This window comes from Chenopodium album, chromosome 23 (genome assembly GCF_948465745.1).
Source record: "Chenopodium album chromosome 23, dcCheAlbu1.1, whole genome shotgun sequence".
NCBI lineage: Eukaryota > Viridiplantae > Streptophyta > Magnoliopsida > Caryophyllales > Amaranthaceae > Chenopodium > Chenopodium album.
The window spans coordinates 24371298-24383590 of NC_137856.1; the positions used below are offsets into that span (position 1 = coordinate 24371298).

Here is a 12293-nt window from a genome sequence, read left to right on the forward strand (position 1 = left end):
GTTTAGATATCTAACGCAAATAGAGGAGGAAATTGGAAAGATCCATTTTTCAACCCCTTTTAGTAAATCAAATTTCTTTATATTGGAGAGATTTGGAAGGAAAATGAAAGTTCACTTTCTCCCTTCCTTATTTTCCTTCCCCTCCATCTCTTTTCCTTCACTATTGTTATCCAAAGATAGAGTAAGGATGGGGATTTGAGGGACTAAAAGTGAGAGATACATATCTCTTATTCGGATAAGACATAGGGCAACATAAGGGAAACAAAAAGAAGGGATTCATTTTTCTTCCCCTTTTAATAAACCAAATAACTCGGCAGTTAATTAAAATAAGTAAGAGATATGAAATATCACTCTTTTTCTCCATTCACCTCCCTTTCTCTTCCTTTTTTCAATTCACTTCCCTTTTCTTATTCTTCACTAATGTCATGCAAACATAGGGGGTGTTTGGTTAGTGTATTTTTTGGATTAGAAACGGATTCGATTAAATCTATACCCTTGCGGTGTGTTTAATTTAGTTTGTAGGTATGGTAACAATTACCATTTACCTAAGGGTACTGGTAATCCTTATTTGTTACCTTTCAAAAACTTTGGATAACAAATACCCTTACTCTTCTCTTAACAAATACTATTTTCATGGTTAAACCAAACAAATGAAAAAGTAATAGCTAAATGATTCCTTTCCCCCTCTTATTTGTTTCATTTCCATTCTGTTTCCATTTTCTAAACCAAACGACCCCATAGTATATGAGCCCAATTAAATATGTATGACCTTTAGAAAGGGAAGGAAAAGATGGGGAAGGAAGGGAGAGGAGGAGGAAAACCATTCCTATGTTTGGATAACATAGAATGTGAAAAAGGCCGGAGATTGAGTGATGTGTAATTTATTTCTAATCTTGCAAAAGGGAAGGGTAATAGCAATATTTTACAAAGTTTTGATTTTTGACTGATGCATAAAGTAATATACTACGTATTGTACTTCATACTTGGTATGTCATTCTTCGTAAAAATATTTATATAAAAAAAAAAATAAAAATAAAAAAAAAAAAATAGATAATTTTGATTTCATGGAGGAAGAAACATGACTAAAGTGCTGCAGTTCAAGGGAAGAGCATAAGGTCTCTGTTTGTGCTGGTTCTTTTTGGTATAGTCTCTGATGAAATTGGAAGGGCTTAGCTTATACATGTATAATAGAGCTTTCAAATGACACAGACTATATCATCCAACTCATACCGGCAACCATCAACAGAAACTCAGTAGAACATTTCAATAGTGTGAATGCAAATTTATCTTGAGCAAATACATCAAATACTAATAGTGACTGCAGTGTAAAGATAGCAAAAGAAGAGATATGCAAGGAACTTCTTTGTCTCTTGCATTACGAAAGAATCGTGACATATCCCAATACCCAGTGTGAAGTTACAAACATCAGGCCGAGTTAAATTTTCAAAAACAAACACTATAAGAAATGTTAAACCGTTACTTCTCCTTGCCACCATCAATCCTATTTCTATGTCTATACAAGGCATCTAAGGCAGTGGCTCTTGCAGGAGGATGAATATGAGGTAGAATTCTAACTGTAAGAAGTCGTTATGCAAATTTTTAACCATCTCCCATAACTAGATCTTGTTATGAGATTAAAGCAGAAGAGGAACATATAGCAAAACCTTTGATTCAAGTTCCTCAACTGGTGTCCTCTCACTGTTTTGGAATCGAAGACTTCTTTGTGATTGAGGATAGTTCCTTTTCTTGCTCTTTCTTTAAAAAACTTTGAGCAGTGGAATTCACAATCTTGAAGAAAAAGTTCAGGAGGACAAGCCATACAATAGTATTCCAAATTGAATTAAAAGAAAGGCCCCACTTCTTTACCTGCAACAATGGTTTCAAACATGCTTTACTGACCTGATCTAAATGACAAACCAGAATAACCTTGGCTCAAACCCAACTGTACCAATTATAAGGTGACCCTTTTATGACCCAAACTAAATAGACCAGACCCCATCCCAAAAACGATGTGATCAAATATATTAATTTATTAATATCAACAAACGGAAAATAAACCCAAAAAGTGCCCCGACCCAAAATTAATGTAATTAAAGTTAATTGATTCATCATGATCAGCAAATTAAAATAAGACCTAAATTTGACCCTACCCCTGATGAACAACTAGCAAACCAAGTATAACCTGAACTGAATGGTCACAAATAAAACCTTATCTGAACAACCCTTTTTCCACCAGTAAGACTCATTAAATATTGAATTTTTAAGCATACGAAAGGAATAACTCCTACCTGGACATTAGTAGCCACCGGTGGAGCAGTAACAAGATACTTATCTTTAGCAGCGTGAAGTTTGGCAACTAATGTAGGCAGCACAGCTGCAACTCCAGGTATATGACTAAGCACCCATATTAATTCATTCTCCACCCAATTTAGGAGCTGATTGTTGCATACTGAGATGATAAAAATTGTCTGCAGCATGAAAAAAATAGGTGGATCAAGAACAATACAAATGTATACATACAAGCCTCAAGCTTGGAACAAGATGAGTCAGTACAGCATCAACCAACCTGAATATGCGTCTTTATAATTGCCTTCCCAACTAATGTAGCAAGGAAAAATTGCCAAAAAGGTATCCCAAATTGTCCACACATTATACCCGCCAGATCAAACAGAGGATTCGGCACCTAAAATACACATAGGTTGCTCGTCAGATTATATAACCCTTGCATGAAGAAACACTAACATGCATAAAATCAAACTCCACTCTTCACCAATAGTAATCATTTTAAAAGTAGCTATTTTCTAAAGGAAGCACATGAGACATTCCAAATTCTAATCATGTATCAATTCATAAACATTATTGCAAATAAGTAATATTATAATAATAATAATAATAATAATAAATTTCTATCAAGGTAAACTAAGTCTTAGGCTCTTATCCTAGAAGTGAATTTTGTAAATGAACACCTCTCTCTCCCCTTGTTGAAGCAAACTTCTGGGTCTCTGATTTTCTTACAGAAAATAAAGAGAGATAAAGAAAGCATCACTTTCTTTAATCTTCACTCAACACAAAGCCCACAAACCTGGCCCTGCTTTTATGTGAGTTTGTCAGATAATAATCGTTTCATTTACCCCTTTCGTAGTATCATAATAAAACGGAGGATAATGAATACCCCCATCTCAGCTGAAAATTCAAACTGTGTGTGGGCTGCAACAGAATGAATCTACTCCAAGGACCAACCCTCTATCTACCAAAAGCCTACCCCAAACCTTTAGACACCTCCCCAACCAAACTACCTCAAGATTAACACGGATGCCTCCTTCCTCCCCTCCACAAAAGAATCGGGTTGTGCCCTAATTTGTAGGGATTACAGAGGCCACTAGGTCAAAGGAGCATATACAATAACATTCTGATGCAGTGCCATTGAAGCTGAACTATATGCAGTTTACATAACCTTTACTCAGATTCAACACCATGCCTGGGGAAACTGCATTATCTCCACGGATTGCAAACAAGTGCTATACCTGATAAATGGGAATGAGAAAAGAGCGACCAGCAGACTAGCTACTTTATTGAAATAAAAAAAAAAGCACGGAACTTTGGGGCGAGCTAATAGGTACAAAGCTGAGGTTTGAACCAAGGACAACTAATGCTGCTACTGATGTTCTAGCTAAGGAAGCAAGGGCCTTGAACGATCTTTTGTACAAGACCATTATTTTGTGTACACCACCGACGGTCTGTAGTAAAATTGTGTCTGAAGACATTACTAGAATTGTAGCTACGGATGACTGTACTAACACTATTAAACCTCTCGAAGGGAAACTTGCTGTAACTGCTTCTACTTCCTTTAATTAGCTATGTGCTCCTTGCTTACCAAAAAATAAAAAAGAACAAGAGGACCCGGATACTTCTTCTTAGGCACGTAGCATAGCCGCTTTCCTAATAGTTTATTATAGACCCTCTAAAATAAACAAAAGGGTTAACACGATATAACTATTGAGATACAAAGAAACGACAGATGGATTTCGATTGTTTAACTAAACCAATCTACAAGATATTTGTGAATGTGTTTGTCTTTAGCATAACACTCTGACACTCATGACCAAATATTGTCAAAAAAATTAAAATAAAAAAAGGCAAGAGTAAATGATTTTCTGTATTATCATCTATTCACATTAGGAAAATCATCTCTTTTTTATAGAAAAATGAGGGATGTACATGAAAGAATCTCTTTTCCCTCAAGAAGCATGTTTTTCTGCCTAAAAGACATTAGCATAACTTAATTATATGAAATACCATAACTAACTAGTTGTATTACTAAGTACATGAAAAATTAGCAAAAGACATTTCTTTCACTCAAAAGACATCAACGTAATTTAATACTCCCTCCGTCCTGAAATTAAGTGCTCATTTCTTATTTTTCACAGGTTTTAATGCAAATAAATAAAGCAATTGGATTCCTTAAAACAGTGATTGGTGATTCCTTAAAAGTCAATAGGAGGAGTGAAATTAAATGTTATAAGTAAATTGTCACTTAATTTTGGGACGAAGGGAGTATACAATTACGTTCATTGCTATATTTCATTCACATGCATTCCTCTTGTAACAAAAACATATCACTAATTTCCTATTTTCCTCAACTCCCAATGATATAAATGTGAATACAAAAGGCAAATATATACATGTTCCAACATGTAGACCTGCACTGACTGACTGACCACCCTATCCCTCAAATTTAGATGTACCTTTCTAGTCTCTACTTCATGTCATAGATATACGATCCACATAAATGAAGACTTCAAGTCACCTTCCATATTATAAAGGCTGCATCACTGATTATACTACAGCAATATAACCTCAAGGTTCTACGGTTTTGGTATTAAAATTGCAAAATAGAGACCACAATTGATTCCATTTCTACATCATACTACTCTGATCTATTTGAGCATTCCATCATTCAAAACTAGCCCTCTATTAAATAAATATTGTATCAATACTTGGATTTTAAATTTGGCAGGTGAAAGTAAGATATTGGCGCAGGTGAAAGTGAGACATTGGCTTATAAACGATTTGGCAATTCTTATAGGATATACTCTTATAAAACATTCAAAAACCCTTGAGGAAAAAAATCAGAATCCCAAAATCTTCCCTGTTTCCAACTTCATTTGGAAGATGAATTATTAGAAAGTTAAGGTGTTTTTCGAGGACAATAAGGATAAGGTCTATTTTATGGACATATGTGTTGCATAGGTACAAATTCTGGCTTGATCCTTCAGCGTGAAATGGTTGTAGCTTTAATGTTGTATAGTGTAGAAATTTTCATTTTTTAAGGAGAACGAATCTTAATCATTCTCTACTCCAATGGGCCATAGCAGGTAGGTGAATTGGCTTGTTTTAATGGAAAGCAACATAAGGTGCATTGGAGGTGTGATGCCCAGCTTGATTGGCAGAGTTTCTATGTCCTCCATCCATATATTCATTAAATTTTCGGTAGTAAAAACTACTAAGGATGATAATTAGATAACGAAAAACAATAAATTGGTAGCTACCAATCACCATATGTTTGCAATTTATTTGTTGTTATTTTCTGGACCAAATATTACAGCAGTTTCTTTATAGCTATATGCTCTAAACCTCTTTTCTAAAGCTTCTAGTCTATTATTTAACAAAGAAAAAAAAAAAAGTAATATCAATTTAAGTGGTATGCTTCTTGGTGACAAGGCAAGCATCCCTCAAGTCTTAAAGATCCAGAAAGTAGCTTCCCTGAGAAGTTTTCAATTTTCGTGATTTAAAACTCTAGTTGATAAAATCCAGCCATGGAATTGGCATTCAGTTCTTTTGAAATAAGATTTATTCTACCCATACTGATTTTGAAAAGAGCACCAGAGGCTATTGTTTGTTTAAAAGGACTTGGGATATACTCCAAAAAGCTTTTGTCACTGTCATTCTAAGATAGGAGGTGGAAAAAACATCAGGCAATTGACCGTTTGGCTGTTTGGAATAAAGCAGCTATTTGCAAGCTCCTTGGGGCTTTGGAATACTAGAAATAAAAATTTGGGTCCGCAGGGTGGACAGTTACTACATTAAGGGGAGAGATCAATGTTCTATAGCTATCCAGGTTCTTCCAAGGTCCAAAACAAAGGTTTGGGCAGTAAAGCTCTGGTCTCGAACTATGGAGGCTGGTCTAATGTACTGCAGAAAGATGCTCTCTGAGAGGTTTTTCTGTGCTCTGATGCTACCGGCTAGTTTATGCTCAGAGGTTTATCTGTGCTGCTGCTAGCTTTAGTTTTATAGTTTGTTCTAGTGGTCTCCTAGCTCCTTGGTTTTAGAATTTTTCTTTGTTGCTTAGTGTTGGCCTGGTTCAAACCCTTCCATGAAGTTGAGGGGAGATGATTATTTTTGCATTTTAGAGGCTTTGAGGTGTTAAATTTATGTTTTGTACTGCTCTATTGCATTGGTAATTATCAAACATCTCCTAATTGCCAGAAAATATTGGCAGTTGAGACAAGTACAGAAAACTGTTAGGCTGAACACTAAAATGGGTTCATGTAATGCAGAGATAAAGGAAAAGTCAAATTTATTTCAGGGACGTGTTAAATTTAAAGTGTGAGGAATAACAAAGGGAGTAACTTTTCAGGAGATAACTGGTCCTACTACTCTACAGTTGATTTTTCAACAGTTCAAAAACAAAACTTTATAAATCTTAAAACAAAAATTCCAGAACTAAGAGAGTTTAAAATAGATTACATTTAATAAATACTTAAATGTCACATAAGCTGAGCAGTGATAGCCTGACAAGAGTGACAACAAACCCTAAAAATAAAACATACAAATAAAAATAAAAACAGCCTTGTGAAAAAAAGACTAGATTGGTCAAATAAGAAATAATCGTATCAGAATCCAGGAAAATAGCACAGTTCAAAATGGGTAGGCACTAACTTCTCCATATTCAAGAAACTCGAGAGGTACCCTCTTCCTCAGACCAAGCGTACTTAAGAGAAGTAGATGTATATAACTTAGATCTATATTCTGGATGCTCAAGCGTTCATATGGTGACAAATGCCAAAGATTGACAATGTTAAAAGATAAGGAGCAGAAAGCAAACTAACCGAAGCAAGTAGTAAGATTGTCCAACCATTTAGGTACTGAGAATGTGACAAGAACCAATATTTCAATTGCGTTAAGTGTTTGCCAATGAATCCATGGTCTTCAGGGGAAGACACATCCAATTCCTCCATTGCGTCCAATTTGCTTCCAGATAAGCTTGCTGAATAAAGATTTGGGTAAGTCTAACATAATGAGCTAGGTAAAAACATTCAGTAGGAATAAGACTGCTAATTTCATCCAAAATTGGTGCAGACTGCTAATTTCATTAAAAAGAAAATATGTTCAGAGAGTGCCAGCGTATAATAGGGAGAGAAGACAAAACAGGAAAAGAACAAAAATACAATAACATATTCAATGGGAAGAAAAAAAGAGAAGGCTGATAAAGAATAAACAAATCAAGAAAAATTACTTTTCAAGAGCATGCAAAATCAGTACCGCTGGCAAAAAATCTAACCATAACATCACAAGAAAAAGATTTTCAACAGTACTACCAAGAAAACACGAATACAGCAATTGCCGCTAAAAATTAATTTATATGTCTACACATTCTAGCCGATAACCTAACATTTAGAGCAAGGAAATCCTAAAATAAGTAGCAGCATCATACAGAAAGAAGACGACCAAAATAAGGATCAAATGCAGTTCAAAAAACCAGACAATGTCAGTATTATCACAGTATCATGAGCAGTAACAGATGGAGGGCAAAAATGGTACCCAACTGCATGGGTCACATTTGCTCCAAAACCAGGAAAGCATACTTTTTTCAGTGTTTGGAATATGTGAGAAGCAACGTACAAAAACTTTTGTTAACATATAAAAAAAAAAAAAAAAAAACAAAAAAAACATACAGCCTAGTACCCAAAAATCATTCAAGACTAGCCAAGAAAATGCTATAATCAAGCGGTTGATATACTAGCCAAGACTCGAGAGAATATTCTTAAGTACATCGATGATGATTTGGGGGACTGAGGGATAGATCAAATCATCGAAGATTGCATATATTTTGAGTTTGTTGCAATCAGAAACATAAAATTTAACTCAGTTTCAATAATGTGTATGAAGTTTAGGAATTAATGAAATGTGTATGAAATTTTGAATAATCAGATAGTAATAGAGATATAACCCTAAACTGCCTATTCAAATCATACCGTGAATACAAATCAGGTTGTGTCACTTAGTAGAGTTAAAAAAAAAAAAAGCCAAACATTCCAGAACAAGATTCCGACAACGTTGAAGATCAGCAAACCTTGTACCAAGAAGTCAGAATTCAGTAACAAACACAACCTTCAAACTTCAACGTACCATGTGAAAGAGATTAGGTTTTGAATACTTACCCAAACACAAAACTTATTGGATAAAAAAAGAAATAAAAAGTAAAAATAAATATAAAAAAAAAAAAAAAGTCATCACAGCAGTTCAGCATTGAAAAATAATTCAAATTAAAGTTTGGACATCATTATAAACAAGCATACTTAGTTGATTTCATTAGCTAATTAACATAAAAATCATATTGACACTTCAGGGTGAAAATGCATACTAACGTATGAAGTGAGGATCATACCTGCCCTAGAAATGAAATATGGTGGAAGTTCACCCAAAGCAGTTCCAACACCCCATAAAATAGCTTCTAACTGTACTTGTGGCAAAATGCTGCTAAGAGGAACTCTTATACCATCAACAGACTGAAATAATGGAGGTCCGAATTCAGAGCAGTCCTTGTCAAGCCATGATGGACCATGCTTCAACTGTATTGTATCATATGGAGCACTTTTCAAATCAACTCGACCACATTGCATTGCTTTTATGGTAAATAGGGCAATATGTGGCCCCAGATAGAGAACAAAAGTGTGCAAGCCAGATCCTGACAAATCGACAAGCAGTAACAAGAGATATATGTTACTGAGCTGAAATTTACATGCACTGCTGTTTTCAAGTTTCCAAATTAAAACAACTAATCTGATGCTTAAATTTAAGGGAAAGGTTTCTGGCTAAAATTGCATTATTTGCACGAAATATATATGTAGTTATAGTCAATTTGCAACTATGCAAGAGATGATCACAAAAAGATGTTTGAAACAGTACAAAAGAGAGATGGAAGCAAATTAATATGCTTTTCATATTCCCCTCTGACAGTACCCCCATTCAATTTCTTCATATAGCTGCTGCCATGTAATGCATACAACAATCACAAAAAAAAATCTTAAGAAGTGCATATTACGTCATTACCTAGTCCAATAGAAGATGCAACACCAAGAGCAGTCCACCATAATACAAACTGAAGGTATCGAAGCATCTCTTGAACATGCTGCAAGAGAAAGCAACACCAAAATTAACCTAGTCACTAACAATTAGAGTTGCTCTAGAATGAAACAATCCAAGATAAAATATATCCATCAAATAAACAATGCTCCATCTCAAACTTAACCTTACACCTTAAAAGCACGAAAAAAAAATAATAATAATAATTACCCATCATTGATAAATCTAAGCACCGATAACATTGCATCAATTTTGACCCAATTTTGACACTATTTTAAACCATATCTTCTCAATATGCACAGTATACCAAGAAAAACTTGTTTAGGTCTACATGAAAAATATGAGATATGAAATTAATAGAGAACACGGTACCTTTTCATGGGAACCTTCAATAGTTGCCAAGAGAAGTACACTTGACATTACCAAGGTACTCAAGACTAAAAGCCAACCACCTTTTGCCAAGAGATATCCAACTGATTGCTTCACATAATCAGAAATAGCAAAAACAAAATACTTCAAAGTTCTACCCGGTTGTGTAGTCAAAGTCAAAGTCTCGAGCTCATGTTGATGTTTCTCATGTAGTCCTGAATGTAAATTATATAAGTGTCAGAAAAATTCTTCAATTAACTTTTAGAGAGCAGAACAAGAATATGTCATCATTTTTAAATGCCACCTTGCATCCAATAGCTACAAAGAGCCAAAGACAGCCAGCTTGCTGCGGAACTAACTTGTTAATGGTTAAACAAGAAAAATGTAGTTTGCTCATAAACAGTAGATAAAGTTTCACATGGCTTCACCCTATAGCAGACAAACATTAGATATGATGTTCACTAGCCCACATAGTAGTTTCGAAAAAAAAAAGTTGTAAAGGGAGGTTAAGACTTTGAAAGTCGCAAATCATGATACAAGCAGGTAAAAAAAATATTTACATTGAATCTGGATAGTTATATAAACTCCAAGAAAAGCCAAAACGGCAAATCCAACTCCAACTTTTCTAACCACAGATCCTGACCCTTGATTCCCATGAAGCAACCATTAACAATTAATATTCAAAGATCTTTTACATTTAGATACATCTCATGTCATCTATGTGAACAAATTCAAGTTAAGCAATATTTAAACAGCTTGATTAACTGAGATAAACAGCAGATCATAAAGATTAGGCCTTGTTCTTATTATCTAAAAAAATGTTTCAGGTCTAATAAAGTACTAAGTTAATATGAGTTCAGATAAGATCTATAAGTACAAGTTTAAATTTTACACCACTCCCATCCCTTAACCTTCACCGCACAAAAATAGAACCACACCACCAGCCTACCTCATCTCCCTTGCATCACAGCTGCATTTACAAGAATCATCTAGCTGCTATCACAACCCGCAGCAGCAACCAAACGCCCACCAGTCATCAAACTACCAGCAATCCCTCACTGCAGCTTACCCACAACACTCTCACGCACCATCATTCACTCGGCAAAGCAGCAGCAACTGCTCACTGCCTCACAATAGCAGCAGCCACTACTCCCTTGATTCACTATTAATCTTTTATCGCCATCTTCCCAACCACAGCACTTCAACACTATAAGTCCCACGCTGCCCCTTCTCTGCTCCCCACTCAGGCACTCACTGCAGCTCGCATTTTCAATTTAAGCCACAAGGTAGCTTCAACATCAGCCACAAACCCACCAAGCATCACAGCAGCTCCAATTCTCAAGCAAATGCAGTGCAGCCCCCGTGATCGTATGAATTACATCCAAATTTAAGTTCAATCCAGCCTTATTAAATTCGAATATTCACTAGTACCTTTAGATAAGTATACAGTCTTCCAAGTGATCAGACATAGCCTTAAATGAAGTTTGAGGCTACTAAGGATTTCTATTGATCATCTAACTAATTGCTCCAAGTACATTGAACCCTAAAGTACAACCTCAATTTTACAACTAAATTTTTTTTTTCAGTAATTATATACATGTAAACAAATAAACATATAAAATATATAATAAAACATTACATTATTATGCAGTCAACTTAAAACTGGGTTTCCAATGCTAAAATCAATGAGGAAATCCATCATCCAATATCAATGGAGAAAATCATACTTCGTATTATATAATGGAAACTCCGAAAAACCTAAACTTTATTACCAATACTTACAAAGATCCCAACTTTGTGCTAAAAACAGCAGAAATAACCCAAACCCAGATTGAAATCAGAGTCAAATAAACAAATAACTTCACAATTATCAAGTACCAAATTTATAAAAATACCCAAATAAAATCAATCAATAACAATTAAAAATTAATCAATAAAAACAATAAATTTGAGTGAAAACAAAAGGGTAACCTGAGATTGAAGAATTAGGGTCTTGAGACGATGAAGCAGCAGAAGAATTAGACGAATTGCTTGATTTTTTCTTAGAGCCCATCTTCAAAAATGCGCCCTTTTTTTTATGAATAATCAAATTTTATACAATTATAATTAGAACATCACCTTTTTTTGGACCCAAAAAAAACAGTGCCCAGATGACGTTTGTGGGAGAATAATTTTGTTGGAAGTGAAATTGATAGGGAAAACCAAAAACACGAACAGATCTATGATTATATAATCAATAAGAATTATGTGATGATTTATTGGGTTTATTTTAATGTGTTTTTAGCCTTTCTTTTTTCTCTCTCTCTTCAACCAACAGAGTTTGCGTAAAGAGTGAGGGAGCTGCCCAATTTTATTGTTGTTTCAACTGCGCATGTTTACATGGGGAGCATCCTTTACTTTCATGGGCCTTTTATTAAGGACTTTGGATTATACTGTACTTCTTTCAACAATTGGACTCTATTTCTTTTTTCTATTTTTCTAACAAAGAGAACTTCATATATAAAAAGCAAATTACAAACTAAGAGAGTTAAAATAAGTAACTAAAAATACCCAAACAC

General features: G+C 34.7%; 1 protein-coding gene across 1 annotated transcript; it reads right to left on the minus strand.

Moving 5' to 3' along the window:
• Positions 1 to 1239: 1239 nt before the first annotated feature.
• LOC145608022 (vacuole membrane protein KMS1-like) lies at positions 1240 to 12063 on the minus strand. Its single transcript, XM_081663624.1, has 8 exons — positions 11707 to 12063; positions 9739 to 9950; positions 9334 to 9412; positions 8669 to 8968; positions 7110 to 7267; positions 2567 to 2683; positions 2289 to 2468; positions 1240 to 1866 (listed from the first exon to the last, which is right to left on the minus strand). The coding sequence occupies exons 1-8, from the start codon at positions 11786 to 11788 to the stop codon at positions 1696 to 1698; spliced, it is 1299 nt and encodes a 432-aa protein (XP_081519750.1). The 5' UTR covers positions 11789 to 12063; the 3' UTR covers positions 1240 to 1695.
• Positions 12064 to 12293: the final 230 nt, after the last annotated feature.

Coding starts and splice junctions, on each gene's coding strand:
- LOC145608022 (XM_081663624.1), bottom strand. CDS start 11,788: ATGGGCTCTAAGAAAAAATCAAGCAATTCGTCTAATTCTTCTGCTGCT. Junction 9,413..9,738: donor TTGAAGGTTCCCATGAAAAG/GTACCGTGTTCT, acceptor TTTCTCTTGCAG/CATGTTCAAGAGATGCTTCG. Junction 8,969..9,333: donor TGCATCTTCTATTGGACTAG/GTAATGACGTAA, acceptor TCGATTTGTCAG/GATCTGGCTTGCACACTTTT.